Below are 27725 nucleotides of genomic sequence, written 5' to 3'. Positions count from 1 at the left end.
TTTGCTCTAGTCAGCAGTTTATGACGGGACTGATTTCTCTACATCCTCACCGACACTGGTTATTATCTTTTTGATTCTAGCCATTCTAGTAGGGATGAATGCTATCTCCTTAAGGTTTTATTTGCATTTCCCTGATGAATAATGATGTTGAACATCTTTTCATGTGCTTATGTATATCTTCTTTGGAGAAATATTTATACAGGAGCTTTGTTTATTTTTAAATTGGGTCATTTGTCTTTTTATTGTGGAGTTATAAGGGTTCTTTATATATTCCTGATACAAATCCTTTCTCGGATATGATTTGCAAATATTTTCTCCCATTCTGTGCATTGTCTTTTCATTTTCTTAAGTTTTCTTTAAAACAAAAGCATGCTTATTTTTTATAAAGTCCAATTTGTCTATTTTTTTCTTTTGTTGCTCATGCTTTTGGTATCATATCTAAGGATCCATCGTAAAACATGCAATCATGAACACTTCTTCCCATGTGCTCTAACAAGAGCTTTAGCTCTTATATTTAGGCTTTTGATACATTTTAAGTTATATATGGTGTGATATAAGGATCTAGTTTTACTGTTTTGCATTTGGCCAGGCTGGCCCCCACCATTTGTTAAAAAGACTACTGTTCCCAATGAATTGTTTTGGCAATCTTATAAAAAATTGGTTGACTATAGACACATGCTTTTATTTCTAGACTTTCATATTTGATTTCATTTATCCATTTGTCTTTGTGCTAGTATCATACGGTCTTGGTTATTGTTGCTTTGTAGTGAGTTTTGAGATATGGATCCTTTGCTATTTCATATGAACTTTAAACTCTCTGATTTCTACAAAGAAGTCAGCTGGGATTCTGATGGGGATTTCACTGAGTCTGTAGACCACTTTGGGCAGTATTGCCATCCTAACAGTACTAAGCCTCTAATCCATGTTTGTGGGATTTTTTCCCCCACTTATTTAGGTCCTCAAATATCTTTCAACATGTTTTGTAGATTTCAGAGTATGAGTTTGAGCTTCTTTTGTTAAATTTCTTTCTATGTATTTCATTCTTTCTACTGCCATTGTAAATGGATTTTTTCTTAATTGTATTTTCATATTGTCCCTTGCAAGCATCTGTGAGAAATACAAATTAATTTTGTATAATGATCTTGTATACTGCAAACTTGCTGAACTCATTTACTAATTCTAATACTTCAATTATTTTTTAGTAGGTCCCTTAGTATTTTCTATACACAAAGTCTTCTCCTCTGCAAATAGAGATACTTCTTCCTGTCTCATCTGGATGTCTTTTATTTCATTTTCTTGCCTAATTGAGCTAGCAAGGATCTCCAGTGCAATGCTGAAAAGAAATGGTTAGAACAGACATGGTAGTCTTGTTTCTTATCCTACAGAGAATGCACCCAGGCTTTCACCACTAAGTATGTTATTACTGTGGATTTGTGTCCGTGCCCTTTATCTAGGTGAGGGAGTTCTCTTCTATTTATAGTTTGTTGAGTGTCTTTATGATGAAAAGGTGTCGGGTTTTGTCAAATGTTTTTTCTGTGTCTACTACGATGATCATGCAGTTTGCTTTTCTATTCTGTTGATTCTGTTGCTATGTAGCATTAGGATAAAAATGGAAAATACCAGTATTAAGATATTAGTAACTAAATAAAGTAACTAGATAAAAGATACCTTCCAAACATATTTATTAAAAAAATTAGCCAAGAATCATTCCAATTTCCTTGTGATAGAAGAAAAGAAGGTTTAATAAAAAATTTGAGAAGTATCTTAAGATTATTTCTGACTAAGTTTTTTGTTTGATGGCATTTAAAACATATTTACATTTCTTTTCAAAATATGTGGCTCATGAGAAGTAGCAGGTAGTACTGGAACGCTCATGGGCTTTGGAAGCTCAGGCTTGAATCAGTTTCTGTCATGCATTAGTTATCTGATTCTGGAAAGTTCTTTAACATCTTCAAGCATCTGCTTGAGAAAACTGTAAATAAGGCTGTTAACAGAATGCTGTGAGAAGGAGGATAAAGCACTGGGAAGAGCCTGGCTGAGTGACCCACTAATAGTCAGCAACAGAGTGAAGTGGGTAGGAGGCAGGCTCTACAGACTGACTTGAGGGTTCCAGCACTGGCACCAAACCCTATTAAGTATGTGAACACGAAAAGTTATTTAATCTCTGTGCCTAATTGTCTATCTGCAGGCTAGAGATAAAATTAGAAACTCACATAAGAAAAATACTGAGAGAGATAAATGAGCTGTTAAACTCTATTAAACACATAGCAAGGGGCACCTGGGTGGCTCAGTGGGTTAAAACCTCATTCTTCTACTCAGGTTATGATCCCAGGGTCCTGGGATTGAGCCCCACATAGGGCTCTCTACTCAGTGGGGAGCCTGCTTCCTCCTCTCTCTCTCTCTCTCTTTCTGCCTACTTGTGATCTGTCCATCAAATAGATAAATAAAAATTTTTTAAAAAATTAAAACACATAGCAAGCTCTTTGAAGTGTGAATTGTGATTATGAAGTTAAGATTGCTTTAAGCAAGGATTAATAGAATATGCACGTGTGCGAGATGGGTGGGGATTGGGAAGAAAGGATGTCTGGAGGAGAGGTCCTGTCTGGGCTTGTCCTGGGAACATAGGGCACTGAGAGTTAAATAAAAAAGGCATGAAGTCCAACCTCTCAGTGATATGCAGAGGCTCAAATAGTGGCGTCTGCAGAGACCGAAGACGGGGCTCAAGATGGGCATCTAGAGTGGGGCTAAGCTGGAACTGTAGGTAAGAGTTGGGGGGGCTGTTGCTCACTTCTGTGGGCTACCCAATTTGTGGTGTGTGGGTGAGGTAGACTAGTTTAAGCGGCTGGGGCAAGTTCGACAAAAGGATGAACACAAAGAAGGAAACTGCAGGAGAGCTCATATTGCAGTATTCGTGAAGGCGGCAGTTTAGTCATATTAGTTCCTGTGCTTTATAATGAAAGATGTGTCCAGGCAAGAGGGAGTCATGATCTCCCAAACAGTATTGCCAAGTCTGTGAATTACAACACTGATTGAATTTTAACTCTTCATGTTTGTAAGATGGTCAACTTTTCAAAACATGCTCACATCTACTAGCCCATTGGTTACTCCCAACATCCCTTTTGTATAGATGAGGACAGTGCTGCCTAAAGAGGCTACATTTACTAACCTTGCCCAGCTACTGGAGATAGAGCTAAGTGACAGCCTGGCCCCTGGGCCCCAGAGCCTGCCCTGCTGGGCCACATGGCCAAACATATCACCTTCAGCCACTGCAGACCACTGGTAGGTCCTTGTGGGCCCTATCTAGAATAACATTTACAATCCAAACATGAGATAGGTACCTTTTCTAATCCTGCAGAACCCCGGAGGAAGAAATTCCATTCAGCATCAGTTAAGTTTTCTTGCTGACGCATGATCTCAACACAGAGCATAAAGCTATAGATGAGCTTATGTTGTTCAAAAAGTCCTCTTGAAACATTGACATAAGCAGTTAGAAGAGTTTGTTCCAGCAGTATTTCCAAGCGCTGCTGCAGATCATCTGTCTTTAGAGAAGTTTCAATTGTTGTATTGAACAACTGTGGGAAAGAGAGCACTATCAATGTCTCTGACTTAATTCAATTTCTGTGGAGGAAAAAAAAAAAAAATCCCTGCTCCTCACTCCTTCACTTCCGGGCCCTGTAGTCAGTGGGTAAACAGCAGCACAGGAGAGGTTACTGTACTATGAAAATGTCTAGAATTCATCCCCAGATTGGTAAGTGATATTTATTTTCTGCTTTCCCTTTCCTCTCCCCATTTTTCAGAAATGAACCACTGCTGAACTCTTGACAGAATGAACCACTCACATCATGATGTGAGGCGGAACGCAGGAAAATAGAGGGGAGCTGGCACCACCGGTTTTTTCATGTCCTTAACTTGGATTTGATAATCATTTTGGGGTGAGAGACATAAGGGCAAGGTAAGGTCATATGCTTTTCTTTGCTCTCCCCCAAGATCATTGTTAGGTTGTGGGACCAATGTGTTAGAATTTTCTCCACAATTTAAGGGAAAGCCCTTGTTAATTCTCCCCAAAGTTAGATTGACAAAGGGAAATGAAGGTGTTTTTTAACACACCTAGAAGAAAAGAGGATTGAGCTTTCTTTAACAACCTAACAAGAAGCAAAGAAGTTCAAAATCCCGTGAAGATGTGATGCTTAGTGCCAAAATAAAGCATGGCGATCCTTGACAACACTGGTAGCTGAGAGAAACCTTGTGGTGAACAGAGTGCGCTACTGGGGGTGTTCGGTAAGTTCTGCTGTATAAGGGGTGATGCAAACTCGCTGTCTCCCCTGGAAATCTTCAGGTAAATTGACACTGCTTGCTGAAGCTTTGTGACACTGCATTTGCTCTTGGGAGAGATGGGCTGCTGCCACAAAGGGGAGGTGAAAGTATCCTACTCACGAGAAATCTGATGAGATTCAACAGTGAATATGAGATGAAGAAGAGAGACTGTGCAAAAATCAAGTCTCACTGTAATATGTGGGGAGTGGGAAGGAACCAAGGACAGGAGAGCAGGGCATGTACGATTTGTCTAAAAATAGTTGGGGAGGTGTGGTGAGGGGTTGGGATAGCCTATTGTATAGAAAGTTCTGGGGGATAAAAGATGCGGAAACCAATTTGCTTAAGGTCAATGCTGTCACAGACTTGAGCTACAGCACAGAAAAATCTAACAGTGGAAAGGAAGTTGGGGTATGGTAGAGATGGTATAAACAAACAGCATGGAACTGTGACTCTTAAAAGGAAAAAAGAAAGGCAGGCAAGAAGGAAAACCAACAAGCTAGGTAGCCAAGGAAGCCAAAAGAAAATCTTTCTTTTCTTCCTCTGTAGTTTTCTGTGCATACTGGACACCTGAGTGTTGAGAACACATGGCAGATGGAGGCGCTCTTGGACAGGTAATTCCGAACTCCTAGGGGGTCTTACTTGATAACTAGACTCACGAACTGTCTAAGGCAAAAGTAACTCAATGGGGTTTAAAGGGAAACCAAAGAAATAAAGTTCACTGACAAAACAACACACTTACCTGTTTAAAGTATTTTAACGAATACTGGTACATAGGATCTATTTCTGAGAGGCTCGCAATAACAAAGTACATGACGGAGCCTTGAGTGGCTACTGGGCGGTACTTCTCACGAGCGACATTGATCATCATCTCAGTGGACTCGGCTTCCTTTAGTCTGACTTTAATGGCACCAGAAGTGATCTGAATAAAGATATGAAAACAAGTTCTTAAGGATCCCTTTAGAAAGAAGAAAAATTGTAGGAGTTTTGGAGTATATCCAATTAGGTCTAGGAAAGAAATCAGGATACAGTGAATTAGTGATTATCATAATGAGGAGGTCCCCAGATAGAACAACTGAATCTCAGGACTCCATGACCTTCTGTCTGAGTGACACCTCTTTCCTTCCAGAACGTGGAACAGGCAGACAGGAAAAGGTGACACAAGAAGCCCTGACAGGCAGGAACAGCACTTCCCTGAGACTTGACTCTGAGTGACTTCTGGAAGGGAAGCACTAACACAGCACTCCCAGTTGCTCCCTGATGTCCCTGTGAGCAGTGCTCACATGATATAGGGTTCGCATAACGGAAGAAGGTATGAAGCGAGAAGGGGCATCCACAAAACCGCCCCAAAGAGGAGAGTGGAGAGAGGGTGCAGGAAGTGGTATCACATTCTACTCTGGAGTAACAAGGAAGACTAAGATGCTCTTTCTTTCCCTACTGTTCCCAGGTGTAGACAAAGGGCAACCTGGGGATAGGGTTTGTTTGTGAAGGGTTGTGGCTGTTGTTGGAGATAGTTGCAAGGTCTTTGGTGTTCTTTTGGTTTTCTGTTTTCGGTTAGTGGTTCTGGGGAGCCTTTTGGCCAATGGGCTTTCTAAGGTTCCCTTCTCTGGCTCCCTTGTCTCTTTATATTGCTGCCTGTCTGTCCTCTTCTCCCAACCCCCATTTCTTTCAGCTAGATATTCCTGGGTTGGGAGTTTGTTTCTAGAAAGTCAAAGGGTCTAGGGCAGGGGCCATGAAAAATCACTGTGGGCACTGCTGTTCAGTATTGGCTCTATTGAAAGGAGAGCTCAAAGGGGGTCTGAACAAGCTTTCTGTCTAGACCCCACTGCCCAATAGAAACATAATGTGAGCCACATATATAATTCTATCTTTTCTCAGTTTATTGAAAGTAAACAAGTGAAATTAATTTCAATAATAATTTTATTCAGCCCAATAGAATCCAATATATGTTTTTTATATTAGCATATAATCCATTTAAAAATTACTGAGATTTTTAACTTTTTTTTTGGATTAAATCTTTGAAATCTGGTGTGCATTTTACACTAACAACACATCTTAATTCAGGCTTGTGGCTAAGTTGTGGCTAGGGGCTAAGTTCTAGACTGTCAACCCCTGTCCTCCAAGAGAGGGAAGGGGGGGACTCAGAGATTTTTTTCCAGGAAATCAAAGGCTCAAACTCTCTGTATTGACCACATAGAAGCCTAAGGGGACAAAAGAGGGTAGAGTTGAGTGGAAGACCTCAGTCTCAATACTGGACTCAACTAAAGCATTTACATATGAGTAGGAAAAAGGAAGTTGATATGGGAGTAGTTGGACCAACGAGACCCACCTGCAAACAATTCTTTATTCTTTGGAGGACCCCAAGTCCCTGATAATGAAGAATCCAGGGCTAAAGAGAAAACAAAGTGGACTACTTTCTTCTTTTTGCCAGAGAACACTATACTATATATCTCAGTTGAGCTTAGTAACTACTTACAGATATTATGCCCAAGAGACTTGAGACCTCAGCAATGATTAGGGAATATGACATATATTTTAAAATGAGGGCACCTGTCAGGCTTAGTCAGGGGAGCATGTGGCTCTTGATTTTAGGATTGTGGGTTCAAGCCCCATGTTAGGGGTAGAGATAATTAAAAAAATAAAATGAGGGTTCTGGGAGTTTAAGGGAGTACAAAGTATAGGCAGGAAGTGGCAGGAAATACAGGCCAGGAATAATCAGTCCTATTATCACTGGATACAAAGGATATCTTTTTTTTTTTTTTTTTTAAAGATTTTATTTATTTGTCAGAGAGAGAGAGGGAGGGAGCCCAATGTGGGACTCGATCCCAGGACGCTGGGATCATGACCTAAGCCAAAGGCAGCTGCCTAACCAACTGAGCCACCCAGGCGTCCCAGAAAGAATATCTTTAAGGCAACTACCTGCAGACACCGAAACCTGCTTACAGAGAAAGAAGGCAGTCAGAACACATGTATCTATCTTATGCCCTGCTGATATCATGATACAATTATAGTAAAGGGATTTTTAAAAACAGTGCAAACCCACAAAGATAGGAAGAGTGGAAGAGGAAATATCAATAAAATTTTGAGAACTGGAAAGCAGAGAGTAGAGTGGTAATGACTTAGCAGATCCAGGAAAATAGATTCCAATGCTGGCAAAGGAGAAAGCCAAAAGTGACCCAATGTGTAAAGTAGAATCCTCTTCAAAGGCTTAAGAATTAGTGGCATCCCACTGGAAGTGGGAAGGACCTAAAATAATAATTGGTTTATAGACTCCCAAGTCATCTCCCCACCAGTCAGGGGATGTCCTTTCCCCACCCTGACTGAAAAACTTGTTCCATCCCTGGGGAAATTAAAAGAGAGGATTTTTTTGCTGGAAGGAAGACAGGGACAGTTGAGGAACGGGTACCATAATGAAAACAAAGAGATTAGGTAAATGTATGCACAATGGATGCTGACACCCTAGCTCTTCTCCTGTCCTCAGCCCCCTAAAATACTTGCACCCAGATCTTCATACTTCCAGGTAATGTAAACACTGGATGTTTAACTGTATTCGGGATATGAGTACAGTGGCAGGCTAGGGGATGGAAAGAGGGTGTGTGTGTTTGTGTGTATGTATGTATGTGAGTGATAAAAGTATAGACAACAGTGAATGTATAAAAGAAAAACTCAGAAAGTAGCAATATGAGTCTCTGATTTAGAGAAAAGATGTCAAACCCCAAATAATCAAAACAAAAAAGATGAACATAGTTGTTTTATGGAGGAAGTCATTAGTGGTAGTGGTGGTGGTGGTGGGCAGAGAGAAGGCAGGGAATGCTATAGCAAACCTTGTACAAATAATTCATTCCTTAAGTGATTTGCATGTAAAGCTTTGTTTGTTTGTTTAGAGAGCATGAGCAAGAGAAGCAGAGGGAGAGAGGAAGAGAGAGAGAGAGAGAATCTGAAGCAGACTCTGTGCTAAGTGTGGAGCCCAGAGTGGGGCTCCCATGACCCTGAGATCATGACTTCAGATGAAACCAAGAGTCAGATGCTTAACCAACTGTGCCACCCAGGTGGCCCATATGTAAGGTTTTGATAAAATATAATAATAATAGATGAGTTAACCATCAACTTCCAGAAGCTAAAAACCAAGGAAGAATGAATGGAAAGAGGATAAAGAGACTGACAAACAAGTGGAGAGAGAAAAGAAATGGGAGACCCAGAATTATTGTTTAAATGCTGAGATCTCAAGAACTGTAGGCTATAAAGAAGTATCATTTTTGATGTCAATGAAAGGTAAAGAATATAACCTTCTGTACTCCATATCAAAGAGGTGTTTTTTTTTGTTTTTATTTTTGTTTTTTTTAGTAAATTACTTTCTGTTTCTCATGAATGGATGAAAATCATTTTCTAGGCTGTATTCCCAGTATACTTTTAAAATTGTTTGAATGAGAAACAATTTAGTACAAGATTATGTGTTTAACTTTATTGTACTATCGTTGACATTTTTACTGAGCACCAGTTATGTACAAGGCACCATGGTTAGCCCTTGGCGGAGGTATCTCAAGCGGAGCTAGTCACAGACTCAACAACGAATTGAACTAACATGAGGCTAACATGAGATTTAAGACATGGGATTGGATAATGGTGACATAAGGTAAACAATGTCAAGGGTTGTAAGAGGGTCAGGTAAGTTGCTACAGGTGTTCCAAGGAGGAGATTAATTCCAGCTGGGCATACCAAGGAGGCTTCCTGAAGGAGGTGATATTAGTATGACTATAACTGCTTTTCCTTTCAACTTGTATCCTGTCCCAGTTCTTTACATTACATGCTTGATTTAAAAAATGCAGTCAATGAGGCGCTTGGGTGAATCGGTGGGTTAAAACCTCTGTCTTCGGCTCAGGTCATGATCCCAGAGTCCTGGGATCGAGCCCTGCATCGGGCTCTCTGCTCCACGCGGATCCTGCTTCGTCCCGTCTCTCTCTGCCTGCCTCTCTGCCTACCTGTAATCTCTGTCTGTTGAATAAATAAATAAAATCTTAAAAAAAATGCAGACAAGACAAGAGGAGCAATTGTCTACAATTTACCTCCTCTTCCACTGTGGTGTGAAAGGTCCTGCCAGCTGGGCTCACTCTTGAGCTACCCAGGCAGCCCAGGTGTGGCCGCCATTCTTGCTGTAAAAGACTTTGTAAGGACCCTCAAAAGAGATATTTGTAACTTCTGAAGCAACACACTTTCTATAAAGTGTGTTGAGCTACCCAGGCAGCCCAGGTGTGGCTGCCATTCTTGCTGTAAAAGACTTTGTAAGGACCCTCAAAAGAGACATTTGTAACTTCTGAAGCAACACACTTTCTATAAATACTAAAAATATTTTACTTGCCTTCGAATCCTGGAGTGTGTCAATAAGTTCTTCATTGTCCAGAATATTTCCTTCAGATGTAAAGAGCATTCTCAGGATTTTCTCCTCAATAGTTTTCAGTTGGTTTTTGTCAGCATTGATCCTCACAATGAGCTTGATTCTTTGTTCTTCCAACTCGGGTTTTTCGAGTCGTACCACATCACTGGAACCAAAGTTGGAATACTTAAAATTATGGCTTTATCAGTGCCCTGAAGTTGCTTCTATTTTTCTTTGCTGCTCAGCTGAGTACTAATGCCACTAGCCAAGACCTAGTGTATAAGGCCCCTCTTCTGCTGGGTTTGCATGGTGGCTATTCACTGAATGACATGTTAGTTGTGATTCTTTACCTTGTATTTAAAAACTGACACCCAACCACAGTCCCCATGGCTTCTGCTCATCTTCTCTTCAGAAAGCCTGCTCAGTGCTTGATCTTCCAAATCACTCAATTTCTGTTTCTAATGCTTGCTTGTGCCAGGCTGAAAATGGTGCCTGGCACTTTTTATGGGAGATCCATGAAGCGAGTCTTGCCTGGGTCTAATAAAGGGCCCTTACCAGCTCTACCCCTGTGTAAACATGTGAACTTAGATCTCCCTTCACTTGTGCTTTCCCAATTTGCTCCCAGCCCTATGTTTGTAGGAACTAATCTTTATTAAGCATCACTCTGTGCCAGGCACCCCTCTCAGAGTTTTATGTAGATTTTCTTGGAATTCTCTGAATGCTCCCTGTGAGGTGGGCACAGCAGCTGAGGGAACAGACCCTAGTGGGTCACCTCCTGAGCTCACGTGGCTCTGAGAGGCAGAGCTGGGCTGGCACCTGGCTTCGCTGACTCCAGGGCACGTGCTTTACCCACTAGGAAGAATGGCCTCGTCGTTCATTTGTTATGTACAAACCGAGTTCAGAAACTTTAAAAGTTATTATATGAACACCATTTACATCTCAAGTCCCTTTGCTTAAATAATTTTTCCAGAAGAGAGGAGTATAAACTAGAACCCAGAGATTCTGTACTCTACACCGGAGGCTCAACATTCTCACTTCCCGGGCACTTGTCCGTGTCCACACAGTCTAACATGCTCACATGTGATGCAACTAAGCGGAACTCTTCATGGGAGCACACTGGTATGAAACGGTTCAGCCATGTCCTTAGAACATGTCTGTAAAATGTGCTGAAATACCTTTTGTCTGGAAAGAAGTTAGCTTAGCAAAAGTTAAGCAAGTTAGCAGCTGCAAGAATAAACTCCTAAAATAAACAAGGAAAACCAGACTTAAACTCAGTGATAATAGGAATAAATCAGGATGATCTTGACCCAATTTTGACTTAACTCAATGAACCTGACAACTTATTTTGAACATGGGTCTAAATAATCTTCTCCTTCAGCATTAATGTATTTACACACACACACACACACACACACACACACACACTCATACACATATCTACTCACACATATAATGAGTTTTTAACCATGTAATTGTTATTACTTCAATAAATCCTTAAAATTTATTTTATCTCATAAGCCTCTTGGCTAATTCTGATCATTACCATTGACAATTCATAATCTCATTTTTGGGAAGTAGAGATTTAATCACAGAGTGTGCTGAAGGAGAGTATTTAATTTTTTGAGGTGGACAAATGTAGGTCAATTAAGTACACCAAGAAAATACCTGGAGACAAGTAAAACAGGAAAGCTATATTTGGGAGCTTTTCTCACATCTCAAGGAAACCACAGGATGACAGACTTCATTCACTTGCCCAAGATTGGAAACCCCAGTGAAGGGGAAGAGGCAGGGCCACACTGAAGGCCTGGCCCAAATCATGGTTGAGAATTAAGGGTATATCCTGGATGTCCTTGAGAAGACTGTGAGCAAGTCTGGCAGCTAGAGAAGTGAGAAGAGATGAAGAACCTGGTCATTTACTTACTATCACCTTTATGACTGAGGACTCATGAGTGGTGCTTTCACACATGAAAATGTTTTCTTTGTGCAACGGCGTGGTTGGAACTAGAGGGCATTATGCTGAGCGAAATAAGTCCATTAGAGAAAGACAATTATCATATGATCTTTCTGATATGAGGAATTTGAGAGGTTGGTGGGGGTTGTGGGGGGTAGGGAAGGAAAAAATGAAACAAAATGGGATTAGGAGGGTGACAAACTATAACAGACTCTTAATCTCACAAAATAAACTGAGGGTTGCTGGGGGGTGGGGGGATAGGGTGAGGGTGGTTGGGTTATGGATATTGGGGAGGGTATGTGCTATGGTGAGTGCTGTGAAATGTGTAAGCCTGATGATTCACAGACCTGTACCCCTGGGGCAAATAATATATTATATGTTAATAAAAATAATTTAAAAAATGCTTTCATTGTCACAATTGCTAAACAAAATATTAGGAAACTTTGCTTGCTCCTCCTTTCCCCCTTTTTTACCTTAACAGTTGATCCTCTAGACCTGATTTGGTTACGGTGAAATTGATAATGGTAACTTTAATGCACACCTGAAAGAAAACCATAGAGTTACATGCTTAAGTTCAGATGGGTAAAATAAGAAGTGCTTTCTTTAGTAGAACAGGGCCCATTATTACGCAGCTGGATGTCCCTCAGGTCTAGTTGTGAACAAACCCATACCCCCACCACCCACACTGTGTCTTATGGTATCCTAATGTGATTTTCCCTGCTGTACAAGTGACACCCCTGTCCCTCACAGGCCATAGTTATAGATCCTACATGATGCTTTAAGGAAAGGTGAGCCAGCAGAGGGTTAGAAAGATTGGGTTCTGATTCCAGGTACACCCTTTAGTGCATGTTGGATAAGACACTCATTCCTGCTGTACTTCAGTTCCTGAGATTTAAAAATTGGGATGGTAATGATTATAACCACAGGGTATTTGTGAAGACCAAATGAGGTACCAATATCACTCAGTTAGAGTGACATGTACATAGTTTGTCCTAGTTGAAAAGAAGTGATGACTGATAATAAATAGGGCTTTATATACAGTGTCACTGTAATATTTTTATGAAAAAAGGTTGCTATAGTATTCTGACATTACTTGAATAAGTTAACAGCAAAAAAAAAAGTGTTTGAACATCCCATATTTTACACGTTATTCTTTTTTTTTTTTTTTTTTTTAATTTTTTTTTTTAAATTTTTTATTTTTTATAAACATATATTTTTATCCCCAGGGGTACAGGTCTGTGAATCACCAGGTTTACACACTTCACAGCACTCACAAAATCACATACCCTCCCCAATGTCCATAATCCCACCCCCTTCTCCCAAACCCCCTCCCCCCCGGCAACCCTCAGTTTGTTTTGTGAGATTAAGAGTCACTTATGGTTTGTCTCCCTCCCAATCCCATCTTGTTTCATTTATTCTTCTACCCACTTAAGCCTCCATGTTGCATCACCTCTTCCTCATATCAGGGAGATCATATGATAGTTGTCTTTCTCTGCTTGACTTATTTCGCTAAGCATGATACGCTCTAGTTCCATCCATGTTGTTGCAAATGGCAAGATTTCATTTCTTTTGATGGCTGCATAGTATTCCATTGTGTATATATACCACATCTTCTTGATCCATTCATCTGTTGATGGACATCTAGGTTCTTTCCATAGTTTGGCTATTGTGGACATTGCTGCTATAAACATTCGGGTGCATGTGTCCCTTTGGATCACTACATTTGTATCTTTAGGGTAAATACCCAATAGTGCAATTGCTGGGTCATAGGGCAGTTCTATTTTCAACATTTTGAGGAACCTCCATGCTGTTTTCCAGAGTGGCTGCACCAGCTTGCATTCCCACCAACAGTGTAGGAGGGTTCCCCTTTCTCCGCATCCTCGCCAGCATCTGTCATTTCCTGACTTGTTGATTTTAGCCATTCTGACTGGTGTGAGGTGATATCTCATTGTGGTTTTGATTTGTATTTCCCTGATGCCGAGTGATATGGAGCACTTTTTCATGTGTCTGTTCGCCATCTGGATGTCTTCGTTGCAGAAATGTCTGTTCATGTCTTCTGCCCATTTCTTGATTGGATTATTTGTTCTTTGGGTATTGAGTTTGCTAAGTTCTTTATAGATTCTGGACACTAGTCCTTTATCTGATATGTCGTTTGCAAATATCTTCTCCCATTCTGTCAGTTGTCTTTTGATTTTGTTAACTGTTTCCTTTGCTGTGCAAAAGCTTTTGATCTTGATGAAATCCCAGTAGTTCATTTTTTCCCTTGCTTCCCTTGCCTTTTGCGTTGTTCCTAGGAAGATGTTGCTGCGGCAGAGGTCGAAGAGGTTGCTGCCCGTGTTCTCCTCAAGGATTTTGATGGATTCCTTTCGTACATTGAGGTCCTTCATCCATTTTGAGTCTATTTTTGTGTTACACGTTATTCTTATTTAATCTTCACAGCAAATCCCTGAAGTCGGCTTTATCTCCACTTTTTGGTTAATTGACTTGAGGATCCAGGACAAGGAATAAGTAAGCCGCAGTCACAGAGCTGGTGCTGGGTAAGGTGTGCGATGCTCCCTCCCGAAATATGCATAAGTGAGAGGGTTGTAAGTCGTCGGTTCATTGGTCACTTTTCTAAATTTCACCATGGATCTTGGGATGTGAGCTCTGCCAGTGGCTGTGAAAATTATACCCCTCAAGGCTGACCTGGGCTTTAGCGGCATTTTTCTCCTCTTATTCCAGAAGCGTGCCTGCTTCATTTAACTTGAGCACAGTTAGTGAAGACAGGCAGCTTTCAGAAAATCAGCAACTCAACGGAAAATGACACCATTTGGAATGGTATATGCAAGGATTTTATTTTGGGGGGGATGGGAGGAGAGGTGATGGAGTAAGTTCTGATTTGTGAAGTTCCTTCCCTTGGTGCATGGGCCTTGTTGGAGAAGGGGAGACCCGCCATGCTGGGAAGACCTGCGGAGCGTGCAGCTGGGCCTAGAGCTGTGGCAGCACCAAGGGACTGGGGGGGATGAGCGACCTCCTGGGACCCCGAGCAGGAAGGGAGAAAGGAGACCCAGCGGCTTTCATTTCCATTGCAACTGCCTTGGGCTCTGCAGCACAAGAGTTAGTTCTTCCGATCCAGCTCAGGGTCAGTGCAGAAGTAAGGTTCACAGAGATCCCCTCAAGGTCTAAGGGCATGCGGGAGGACAAGATGCCCCCTCCTCCAGAACGCTTAGTACAGGCACACTGAATGTGTGAGTCATGATTCTCCAATGGTGCCAGTCACCAGAGTTTTCAAGCCAGCAACTTCTTTATTTGGGGCTGCAGGCCACAGGCATTTGCAAATGTTAATACTGGCATGTCTGCCTCTCCCCTACAGACTTTCCGTGAAGCCCTGTTTCATTTATGGGCCACAGCAAGAGGGGCATAAATGGCCTTGAGCTGCAGGAGGGAGAAGAATGAGAAGGGAGAGCTGCTCTGGGTCATGCAAACAGCTGTGGGCTGGGAGGGAGATGGAGGTGCTAAGGGTAGAGGATAAGGCAGCGCCTACGGACTGGGTTGGGAGGGACTCAAGTCCGACTGAATGGCAAGCACAAGGGCAACTGCGATCGATATCAGGATGCAGCAGAGAAGCAAGAGTGGAGGACAGTGGAAGGAACGGGGGTGGCAGAGCAGAGGGGCAAGAGGGATGGGGGAGAGCGCCCACCAAACGTCAGAGACCCACACACGTTAATAGTCCACTTGGGCTGGGAAGTCCAGACCAGGAGCTCATACCTCGGGCAGGTAGTGTGGGTTTGGCAATTTGGTTGTCATATAGAACCTGAAGTTTTTGTCATAGTCAATGTCTGAGTCTCCAAGGTGAATGAGCAGCCGTCCACCACTTACGAACGTCTGCTTCAGGAGAATGGGCTCTAGAGCTGGATCCAAGGTTTCTTTAAGCTTGAAAGTTAAAATAGAATTAAAAAAAAAAAAGCCATTAAAATTGATGGCATCAATTTCTCTAGATTTCTTAGGTCTCCAAATTTACTTTGAATGAACATTTTCCGGGGATCTCATAGGTATTTCTCTCCCTGTGCACTCACTTCCTCTCACGGTGTATATTTTCCAATGGTTATCTTATTGGTTGTCTAAGAAAATAAGATCACATGAAGGCAATACAGATGTTTAGACGAATTGTACATATCATTCATGCGCATGAGAAAGAATCTGAGAAAGGAGGGTCTCCGCAGGTGGCCCTTCAACAGGACCCAGACAATCTGTTTACTCTCCTGGCTGTTCTAAGACAAGGGATGACAGTCTGCAGGCCAAATCCTGCCCTCCCTGGGCCTGTGTTTGTATGGCTCTTAAGCTGAAAACTATTTTTCACCCTGTTAAAGGGTTGTAAAAACGGAACCTTAATTCCAAACCAAAACAAAGAAGAATACTTGCTTGACTAATACTTGTACAGGGACTGTATGTGACCTAAAAAAAACTAAAGTATCTGGCTCTTTACAGAAAGTTTGTGGAAATTGGAAGGGGAGGTGAATCATGAGAGACTAGGGACTCTAAAAAACAATCTGAGGGGTTTGAAGTGGCGGGGGTGTGGGAGGTTGGGGTACCAGGTGGTGGGTATATAGAGGGCACCGATTGCATGGAGCACTGGGTGTGGTGAAAAAATAATGAATACTGTTTTTCTGAAAATAAATATATTAATTTATAAAAAAAAAAAAAGAAAGTTTGTGGAAATAACGATAGTTATTTTCTTTCCCTCAAAGCGAATTTGATCATTGGCAAGAACTTGGGTATGTAGACACTGCTGCTGGACCTCATGAAAAAAAATCCTTATGTCAGCACGGGTGTGATGGGGGATGGCTCAGGATCTGTCAAAATTTTATTGTAATCCATAGTTAACAAACCTATTTCATACCGTGACATGGTACTGAAGAATATAAGTTGTTCTCTTAAAAGTTCATGAGATAAAATTTCCATTCCCACCTATGATACCATTTTTGTCCTCTTAAAAATCTATTCTATTTCATTAAAAAATGCTGGTTGAGATGGACTAACTCCATTACACACCCATGAATGGGTGGAGACAAAGTTGGAAAAATACCACTTTACAAATGTAAAAAGCAGCTAGGTGCATGTTAATGATTGACTCCAAGTCACAGAAAGCAGGACAGGCCTGGTCAGAGAATATCCTTCTCTGGCTGGCGTGCTGACCAGGGCCCATCTCCGGCTCCCACAGGCACTCAGCTACAGTTACAAGGCCTACCGACCAGGGGCAGAACGTCATAGAAAGTCGTTTGTGCCGTGCAGTGAGAGAAGAAATTCCCCTAGGGCCTCCTTTGTTACAATACAAGCCGGGGTTTAAGAATCCAGTTTGGGGCTAGCATAACTGCAGCAAAGGTCTGGAGAGACTTTACCCTCCCCTGTAACTCCAGGGTTTGAGCGAGGGCCTGGGACCCAGTACAGAACCTTGCCTGTATTGGTCAAGGCTAGAAGGTACAGAGTAATATTATTTATGCCTTCTGGAACGTTTGCTGATTTCCCATCATTAGCGTGTGTAGACAGGCCCCACTGTAGACAGCGGAGCCCTTTGGCACTGCCACTCTGCATTTCCATGGCAGCTCACCATCAAGAGCCACCACGGGAACCAAGAATTAGCAGTGTCAGGGAACAGCCCATCCCATCAACACCAAAACCATGTCTGGAATCAGAAAAATCACTCAGTCATCAGATGCTCCCCACATGACAGTACACTGTTTAAGGAGCAAAGCAATCCATTTGAGCAATTCGCCAATGGAGCTGACTCGTGTTTCCAGCACGATGCAGGTGTGACCCATAGAAGATTCCAGATATGGTCTGAAATCGAACTGAAGAAAAGTGAAAAGCAAGTACACCTCTTCCAGTAAGACCGGCAAACCAAGTCGGATTGAATTTTCAAGTGTACGTAGGAAATTACTATCCGTAAGCTTAATGATCTTTATACCACTTTTCATTTCCTTGTTCCTTATCCAACGGTTTGCCTGTTTGAGAAAGCACAGAGCAGGACACTGGACTTAGAGTTTTACAAATGACTAGGAAGTGAAAGTTTTTAAGAGTAAAGTTTAGAAATTTTGTTCAATTTAGAAACAGTTTTGAAAGATGAAAAAAATAAAATAAAATACCCCTCTGCAAATAAAAACATCTTTTAAACCCTAGTGTTTGGGATTCTTCCATTTTATTCAAATTTGGAGCAAATAAAGAGGAGACACGTATAGGGAAAAAGCCCATCCTTAATGTATCCAAGCTTGTCTTTCTTGCTCTGACAATAGCTCCCTTTTCTAAACCCTCTCAGAACAGTATAATCCATGGATTTAGGAGTCAGATAATAGGATTCTGTAAATTCCAGGCAGGCTTGCCCTAAAAACCCAACCTATTATGACTTCATTCTGACTCTTCAGACCTTTTTGGAACACTAGATGGGAATGAATTTCTGTTCCCACAGAAAACAGAAAACCAATCAAAATCAAGTATGCAGAGCAGGCAGACTCTTCCCTTTCACCTTCTGCCTCCACAAAGTTAGGAACTTGGGCTAGAATCCTTTTTTTAAAAAGCTTTATTCATTTGAGAGAGAGAGCGGGAGTGAGCTAGGGAGGGGCAACGGGAAGGAGGGAATCTCAAGCAGAGCCCAACTCAGGGCTTGAGATCATGACCTGAGCCGAAACCAAGAGTCAGATGACTTAACTGACTGAGCCACCGAGGCGCCTTGTGGTCTAGAAGACTTCTAAACTCCCTGCTAGGTCTAAATCCCCAGCATCTTACAAGTGTGTTCAAGTCCACTTTTGCAATTTGGAACAGACAGCTGAACAGGAAGCAGAGCTAGGAGGCTGCTCAGCATCTGAAGCACGTGTCACGCACCTGATCCTGGGGATCAATCATCAGAGGCCACCGTCTCCCTTGCGTAACCAAAATACCATTTTCTGTTGATATTGTGTCACGGGGCAGCCCATCTGTGTTCCACTGCCGTATTTCATAGGGATCTCCAAGGATGTTAATGAGACTGAAGGAAGGATTGATTGGAATCTCCAGAGATAGACAATCCTGGATCCAATACTCTATAAGCTGTGGGAGGAGGAAAGCTTTTTTGTATAGTCAGGAACACTCAGCAAAATGGAGATACACATAAAATGTTATGGTTACAAGTTATGCTGGTCTCCACTGCATCCTGGCATCAAAGCATAGGACACAAGAAGTTGTCTGATGGAGATCTGGCGCCTTGAACCATACCATAAACCAGCTGTGGCTTTGGGCATGTCACCCCTCATCTGAACCTCAGTTTTCTCACATATGAACAACAAATGCTGTCACAGTAGCCTTCAACCAGGGGTGTACTGTCCCTGCTGGGAGAGCCTGGAAGCATGTGGAGAATTGGGGGTCATCACAATGACTGTGGGTGCTACTAGCAACTATTAGATGGGGCAGAGGATGTTGGTATGTTCCCTCCTTCAGTGAATGGGACGGTCCAAAAGCACCACTGGCTCTGCTCACATGGCACCAGATGACCCTTCTGCTAAGTCTATGAGTCCTCTACTAACTAGGTTTTATAACTCAAGGGCAAGGATGAAACCTTATTTTTTTTAGAATATATTTATTTATTTGACAAAGAGAGAGAGAGACAGTGAGAGAGAGAGCACAAGCAGGGGGAGAGGGAGAGAAGCAGGTTCCCCACTGAGCAGGAAGTCCGCTTTGAGACTAAATCCCAGAACCCTGGGATCATGACCTGAGCTGAAGGCAGATGCTTGACCAACTGACCCACCCAGGCATCCAGGTGAAACCCTTTTAGGAAGGCATTTCATAAAAATGGCCTGAAAATCTCTCCAAATAATTTCATTTACTGCTCCTTCCCATTGCCTAAACATTTGTAGCAGTATCTCCAATTCAGAGCACTTCATCCTGGCTGACTATAAAGATTTATTTATTTATGAGAGAATGAGAGAGAGAGAGTGCGTGAGCATGGACATGGGGGCCTTGGGCAGAGGGAGAGAATCTCAGGCAGACTCCCAGCTGAATGCAGAGCCTGATATGGGGCTCAATCTCAAACCCTGAAGTCATGACCTGAGCTGAAATCAGGACTCAGCTGCTCAACTGACTGAGCCACCCAGATGCCCCATCGTAGCTGACTTTAGATGCCACTGCTGATCATAAGTTGTGTGGGGACCCCTTGCCCTTTTTCTTCCCCCAGGTTCTTGAGCTGTATAAGGAAGTGATGATAACTTTCTATGGCAGGAAAGGAAAGGAAGAAATGTGTTAAGGGACTCCTAGGGGTAGGTCACTGCTGGCTGATGGGGGAGGTGGAGGGCTGTGGAATGTGTAAATGAGTTTCCATCATGAAGAACCTTCACAGTGGAGAGCCTCCCTCTAAATGATTTTCCTTGTCCTGCTTCTGCCAGTCACCACTCCTCCCAGAAAGTGAGTTTACTCACCAACTTCCTATACTGGGCTGTGAAGGCCCCATAATAGGCAACACAAGCTGCTGCTATAAACACATTCCCAATGACATTTGATATCTCCTCATCGAACTTCTGGATGCTTTCTTCCCATCGAACTTGCTCATCTCCTAATGCAGCCGTCAGCTTTCCAGCGCGTATCAGACGTGCTTTGGTCAGAGCCATAGTCTTTGCTAGAAAATTTTAAGAAAATCAAGTTAGGTTATTCAGAATTTTCCTAAAATATAAGAAGTTTGTTCACTGCTTTTGTTTATAGCAGCATCAGCATTACTTAGTAATGATGTCAATGCATCTCTGAGACCTCACACTAATTCAGCATTACTTCCCATTCCAGAAGCAAGTCCAAGTTTGTCTCTCCCATGTAAACAGCTTCTTTTTGATACTCCATTACTCTGGCTGAATATTGCTCTGTCTGTAGTACTTATTTTGTGGATCAAATTCATAAGGCACATCGTGTTATAGTGGAACATGTCCCAATAAGCCTTTCACTCAGGAGCAGAAACTATGGCACGTGTGCAGCTCTAATGTTACACTCGAAAGTTAGTGTAGTAACTCTGGGGAAATGCATCCTACATATTGGATGGAAGCTGAGGTCTGACCACCTGAAAACTACTTTTAAAAATCAGGCATCTCCTTGTGGTTATATACATATAACAGAATATTACTCAGCCATCACAAAGGATGAATGCTTACCATTTACATCAGCATGATGGAATTGGAGGGTATTGTGCTGAGCAAAGTCAGTCAATCAGAGAAAGATAATTTTCATATGGTTTGACTCATATGTGGAATATAGGAAACAGGGCAGAGGATCATAGGGGAAAGGAGAGAAAAACAGAAGTCATCAGAGGGGGGAAAACCATGAGAGACTTTTTTTTTTTTTTTAAAGATTATTTATTTATTTGAGAGAGAGAGAGATCAGAGCAAGAGAGAACACAAGTGGGGAAGGCAAAAGGAGAGGGAGAAGTAGACTCCCCACTGAGCAGGGAGCCTGATGAGGGGCTTGATTCCAAGACTCTGGGATCATGACCCAAACCAAAGCCAGGCACTTAACCAGCTGAGCCACTGAGGTGCCCACCATGAGAGACTCTTAACTATGGGAAACAAACTGAGGCTTGCTAGAGGGGAGGTGGGTGGGGGAATGGGGTAACTTGGTGACAGGCATTAAAGAGGGCACATGATATGATGAGCACAGGGTATTATACATAACTGATGAATTACTGAACTCTACATCTGAAGCTAAGATGTACTATATGTTGGCTAATTGAAATTAAATTAAAAAAATCAGGAATTTCCTGACCACGATAAATTTTATGAGTTACTTACCTAGGCTTTCTTTCTCATTCACACTTTTGTCATATTCATCTTGTAAGGCTTGTATTTGATTTTCTACTTGCTTTAGTAATGCTTGCTTTTCTCTCAGAGTAGCCATAGTGATATCAAGTTCAGCCTAATAAAATTAAGTAAATATTAAAATGAAAATCCGAGGTCCCCAAAGAAAATCAAATTTACCTACTTATAACACACTTAAAAAATAGGATTTATGTTCTCTTTTTCATGTCTTGAGAGATTTTGATATGGTATACAAAGTTAAAACAAAAGTAGAATAAAATCAAAACAGAACAAAATAAGAAACAAAGCCCAACAAAATAAATCATAAAACGAAAAGAGAAACAGAAATACCATTGCACATTAATCCCAAAGCATTTGATATTAATTAGTTACTACAATGGATTAACTTTAAATGATGAAATAAATAAAAGATTCACGCAATTGGGAAAACTAATCTTTCCTAACAAGTTCTCTAGAGCAGGGGTCTGCAAACCAAATCCAGCCTGCTGCCTGTTTTTGTACAGTTAGCAAACTAAGACTGGTTTTAGAATTTTAAATGGTTGCGGGGGTGGGGGGAATCAAGAGAAGAATATTTCCTGACACATGATAATTGAATAAACTCAAATTCCTGTGTGCATAAGTAAAGTGATGTTGGAACACAGCTAAGCTTTCTCATGCACGGATTATTGATGGCAGTGCCTGTGCTGCAATAGGAGGGTTCAGGAGTTGCCATGGAAACCCAATAGTCAGCAAAATGTAGAATATTTACTCTCTGGGTCTTCATAGGGAAAGTCTGCCACCTCTGCTATAGCGAGGCGGTTCCGTCAGTAAGTCAGTAACCCACTGCTCTCTGTGAGCGTTCTTTGCTCTTCTTGGGGCCTCACATCCGACTGTGGCTCAAGCAGGCTTTACAACCTCAGAAGCCACCACGGAGTGCCGGAGTAGTAGCAAACGTAACCCAGAGCGTCACACGCTAGAGCGAAAAGGCACCTCAAAAATATCACCGGCCTGATGATATGAATATGCTAAGAACTCATTTTCCCTTCATGTTGGGAAAGGGTTGATTATAGAGGTCATTTCTGAAAGAACAATCTTCCCCAGCTCTTTTGCTATGACAAAAACCAATTTTCAAAGTCACAGGAGCTTGAATGATTAATGATCATGGCCTTTAATTGTATAAAATGTTGCAACACAAATACTGTACCTGAGCAGCACGGAGTTTTTGTCTCTTTGGTTCGACTTCTTTGACTACCCTAGAGTATAAATCCATTGCTCTCACCCACATGCACATGGATTTACATGCTCTGGACACCTTCTCTACTTTCTCAGGCACAAAATCAGGATTGTTAATATACTTTTGAAGTTTTGCCAATATCTGAGGCTTTATGTTTTCCTTATCATACTCTAAAAGTCTTCTTAGAAAGTTAGAATCACCAAGAAGTTGCTTGGCTGTTGGCCAATCAGGCCTGAAAGACAGATGGGATAAGTTAATAGCACTGTAATAAAGTAATTTAAGAACAAAAGGAATGTGTTCTTTTGAGAGCATTAAGATATTATCCCAATCAGTGGGTCGTTTTAATCTTGATACTCTAATCCCAGCCATTGGTAGTTAAGTACACCACAATTCCTGGGGAGACATTCCTGAAGGACTAACGTTTCATCCAACCCCCATTTTGGTAGAGAAAGAAATCAGAGTTTTAGAAATGTAAGATATTACAGAAAGAATAGTTTTATTTTCACAATGCCCCAGCACTCACATTTTTATCCCATTTGCCTTAGTTTAGGTCCTTAAAATATCTTGCCAGGACACTACAATCACCTTCTACCTGGTTTTATGTTTCTCCGTCAACCCTGCCCCTCATGACCTTTTGCCAGACTGCTCTTTCTCACACGAAAAGCTGATTATGTTGAAAATGTTCAGTGGTTCCCAGTCCCCTCTGGCTGGGGCTTTTTGTTTGCACTTTGCAGGACTCCCCAGCCCCACTTAGATGCTGGCCAGAGAGTAAGCAGGGAAGTTGGGCAGGGATCCCCTGAGCCCTCTACCCTTGCGTGGTCAGTTTTACATAGAAAGATTTCTTATAATTTTTATTGAAAAAAGTCTGTATTCCTAAAGAAGGTTTGGAAACTACGTATCTCCAGGATGAAACACAAGACCTTGCCTGCTGTCATCACTGCCCTCCTCCCCAGCCCCAACCCAGTCCATAAGCATCTCCCCACAGTCTCGCTTTCCACCTGAGCATCATCGCTCAGAAACCTGCTCACTCTTCTCTACAAGCACTATTTTTTCTGAGGTGTGGGGGGGGGAGTCCTGGTACTATGCAAATACTGAATATCTTGAAATTATTTTTCATGTCTCTCTCCCCACTATCCTGTATGTGCCTTATAGAGAAGAGCTTTGTATCTTTCATCATCTAGAACAACACAGATGTTCAAAAAAATTCTTGTTGAATCAATCTGTTGAATGACTGACCAATTCTGTGAAAAGGCAGAGAAGAGAATGAGCACATACAAATAAAATGTGGAAAAACACCAAAGCAATTCCCCCATGCATTTTTGGTAACACATGATTATGGATATACTCACTTGGCATTCAAGAGAATAGAAATCGCTTCCATAACAGTCATGACCATATCTGGGGGCTTTGTAAAAACTCTGATTTCCGATATGTCCGCTTTATCTAGGGAGTCCAGGGCTCTATTAGCAGCATCAAGGGCAGGGAGAGCTTCTTCAAGGTCTCTCTGAGCATCGTCGGCAATTGCTTGGGTTTCCTCAGCTTTCACTTTTGCTGTCGCTTCATCCTCCTGCACAATGCTACGGACCTAACCATGGAAACATGGCTGCTTAGGTGGTCTCAGGATTTACATTTCAATGTTTAAAAACAAAGCCAGTAACATTACATCCTATTTGCCCCTCTGGATTGCATCAATACTGAAAGAGGATTAGCTACAGTACATTTTAGGCTCTCTGTCCATCTCATGTAGGCTGATGGGATAACTGAGCTGAAGCTCTTAGAACAAACTGTCCCTTCTTAGGAGATGAGGAGCTGCCTGTTTATATTTGTTGGGGGCACTTTTCTCACCACTCTCTGTCCCACTCATTGGGTTCACTCAGTCTCAGGGAGAGAACGAGCCTGATTCATTGAAAGTAGGCTGTTTACAACTTAAAAGCATTGCTAAAACTATCATTTAATTATTGTAAGGACATACAAAAATTGAAAACATCCAATCCCATGTCACGACATACAGGTGATCGGCTGGTGATCAAAGCCTTCTCACCCACAACGTCAGGGAGTGAGGCATACCTGATCGGCGTTCTCTTGATCCACTGCCAATTTGTCCATCAGGGCTTCAACATCTTGTGATTTTTGAAAAAGGACAGGTTCTAAAGCTGAGAGCTCTAATTTCATTTTATCGACTAGTACATTGGTTTCTAATAGCTTGGTGAGACCGTTCTTCACTCGGTCGCGTGCCTAGATGACAATAAAATATCTATGACTATTATAAAAAATACATTTCTTGGTATCTTTTACTCATGTATTAAAATTTTATATCTACAGAGTTGGCAAATCAGTTTGTAATAATTAAAATTGTGAATGGAGGGTGCCTGGGTGGCTCAGTGGGTTAAGCCTCTGCCTTTAGCTCAGGTCATGATCTCAGGGTCCTGGGACCGAGTCCTGCATCGGGCTCTCTGCTCAGTGGGGAGCCTGCTTCCCTCTCTCTCTGCCTGCCTCTCTGCCTACTTGTGATCTCTCTCTGTCAAATAAATAAATAAAATCTTAAAAAAAAACCATAAGGACTCAAAAAGTTGGAATTAAAATAAATAAATAAGTAAATAAAATTGTGAATGGACAGAAATCTTCAGGTAACAGAACTCTAGGAAATGACTGTGACATTCACCATGGTGGTTCTAGATCCATGCTCCCTAGGCATAGCGGTTGGCGTGTCACTGGAATGTGGACTCACTGAGGAATCACATCATATTTTTATTCCCTTAGCTTGGCAGTTTGGCAGCTCATTGAATGAACAAGGGGTAAGTTCAGATAGGAATTTCTGGAGGCCACAGCTCTAGGAATTTGTTTCCTCAAGATGGGTAAGCAGAGCTAAGAACTTGTCAGTGTTCTGGGAGGCAGTGTTCTGGGAACTCAGCTCTGGTTGCTGGATCTGAACCCTACTTCCCGGTGGTAAGGAACTTCTGACTAGGATCAAAGAGGCAGTACTTAGAAGAGGAGACAGCCGAGAATAACTGTTTTCTCAAGGTGAGTCAGAAAGCCTGGTTCAAATTGACAGGTTCCAAAATATCTAACAAGTTATTTTACAAAGCATGTATTTATTGACCAGTAAAACTCCTCTGAAAAACATTAAAAATATCTTAATGGTCTATCCTTCTATTTTAATTTTGATTAAAATGTTGAAAATTTCAACTCATGGTAACAGCCCGCTGATGGCGATGGTGATGGCAGCCACTCTTTCCTGAGCACCTCACACGTGTCAGATCATATTCCAAGCCCATCACAAACAGTATCTTATCTAAACTCCACTCAATCCAAAGGGTAGATATAGAAATTTCTAAACCTTATTTTCTACTAAGACCTAGAAGTTACAAAACGTGCTCAGGGTTAGACAGCAAGAAAGAGGCAGAACATAGGCTGTATATGGGCTGCCTGACACTGAAGTCCTCGCTCTTAATGGCAACTATGGACACATGTCAAGCCACCAAACTCCATCTCTGCTGCTTAGCAAAAGGTTCTCCTTCTCATGAAATACTGCAGAGCTGTCTGATTCACTGCCTCACTTTGCTGCTGTTACAATGTCCATCTCATTCCACGGAGGCACACTTAGGTAAAGGACAGTAGAAAAAATATACATATCAAGGAAGGGGAAGTCCTCCCAGCTGACAAGATGAGACATTCTTCTTTTTTGTCTGTTGTGGGTTGTCAAGGGCACAAGTCGGGGTGGAGAAGGTTCTAGCAGGCAAGACAGCATGTAGATCTTCTGCTAGTTCTGGCAAGTTTTGAGTTCAAACAACAACAACAAAAAGTTTTTTTATTGATAATATTACACTTACTGAAACCAGCTGCTGCTTCTTCCCACTCAGCATAGTCAGGAAGAGATTGATGAGCTCCAAGTAGGAGGTAGGTGTCGTGTAGTACCGCCTGCGGAGCTCCGTGTAATAACGTTCCGCCATAGTAGAGACGCTCAGGTGAACATTAACGCACATGAGGGAAAGCTTTTCTTTCAGTTCTTCATTTCTAGCATCGATGTTTGTGAAAAATGTCTTTGACACAGAAAGAAGTGCTTCTCTGGGCCACTGGAAATAAAGGTATAGTTTGGAAAATCTGTTGCTCGTTTTTATAATATATGTTTTAACAAGTAAGAAAATGCATTTCTCCAGACCTCTTCCTTGCTTTGTCCCCCCTTTTACCCAATGAATTCCTACTCATGTCTATAATGTGTAATGAACTCAATGGCTGAGTTCATTAGAGAGGGGTCTGGGGCTGGATTTTCTATCCCTGGCACAGTGGCTAGCACATGGAAATTTTTCAATCAGGATTGGTTAATTGAATAAATAAATGAATGGGTGTGCTTAGAATAATTCCATTGAAAAAAAATCACATACATTGGGAGGACCTCAAGTCCTTACTCTGTTTATTATGCAGGTCCATTATTAAATCACTGTCCTCCTCACCTCTTCAACTTCTTTGCTCCTATCTTGTTTCTCTGCACTCACCTGAACCTTAGTCAAATGCAACTCTCCATTATGCCATGTCTGTGACTGTGTAGTTGAGCATGGCTAGAGAAAAACACACAACCATGCCAACCGCCCTCACTTTAACTTCATGACAACTAGCTCGAACGGGTTCCTAGTACAGCCCAGAAAAGCTTTTACAACTGCTAACACTTCCTCTTTCCATTTCATTCTCAGCTGATGACCTCACTTCCCACGTCTCTAAAAGAAACAGAAGCAATGAAACAGAACCTTGTGATCTCTCGCCCCTCACATCTTCCCATCTCCCTGTTACCTGTGCTCATTTATCCCTGCTCCTGTTCCTCTGGGGTACGCTGTGCATTGCTCCCTGTCCAGGCCGACCCCTTCACTGATGACTCCATCCCATCTCTTCTTGCCTATTCAATGCCACTGGTACAACTACACTTAACTCTGTCTGCTGTTCCGTCAGTATATTTCTTTTCTGGATCATTTCCATCAGCATACATGCATGGTATTTGTGTTTCCTCCTTAAAAACTTGACCTCACCTACTCTTGTAACTACCACCCAGCTCTTGGTGTTCTTTTGGGGTCAGAACTCCTTGGAACAATC

General features: G+C 41.9%; 1 protein-coding gene across 2 annotated transcripts in view; it reads right to left on the bottom strand.

Moving 5' to 3' along the window:
• DNAH6 (dynein axonemal heavy chain 6) overlaps positions 1 to 27725 on the bottom strand; it is a 222672-nt gene that overhangs the window by 65965 nt on the left and 128982 nt on the right. For both annotated transcript variants that reach the window (XM_045079084.1, XM_004742302.3), the window contains exons 49-61: positions 26474 to 26716; positions 24711 to 24878; positions 23993 to 24228; positions 22614 to 22875; positions 21404 to 21527; positions 20054 to 20250; positions 18489 to 18692; positions 17489 to 17614; positions 15381 to 15545; positions 12107 to 12174; positions 9668 to 9848; positions 5054 to 5233; positions 3339 to 3572 (exon numbers count right to left, since the gene is read on the bottom strand). In XM_045079084.1, coding sequence (XP_044935019.1) covers positions 3339 to 3572; positions 5054 to 5233; positions 9668 to 9848; positions 12107 to 12174; positions 15381 to 15545; positions 17489 to 17614; positions 18489 to 18692; positions 20054 to 20250; positions 21404 to 21527; positions 22614 to 22875; positions 23993 to 24228; positions 24711 to 24878; positions 26474 to 26716 — 2388 coding nt within the window. The remainder of the gene's footprint in view (positions 1 to 3338; positions 3573 to 5053; positions 5234 to 9667; positions 9849 to 12106; positions 12175 to 15380; positions 15546 to 17488; positions 17615 to 18488; positions 18693 to 20053; positions 20251 to 21403; positions 21528 to 22613; positions 22876 to 23992; positions 24229 to 24710; positions 24879 to 26473; positions 26717 to 27725) is intronic.

The sequence above is a fragment of the Mustela putorius genome, unplaced genomic scaffold, assembly GCF_011764305.1.
Source record: "Mustela putorius furo isolate JIRA1106 unplaced genomic scaffold, ASM1176430v1.1 tig00000281_pilon_pilon_pilon, whole genome shotgun sequence".
NCBI classification, from domain to species: Eukaryota; Metazoa; Chordata; class Mammalia; order Carnivora; family Mustelidae; genus Mustela; species Mustela putorius.
Note: the sequence above shows the minus strand (reverse complement) of the source record. Positions and strands in the feature narration are given on the sequence as shown.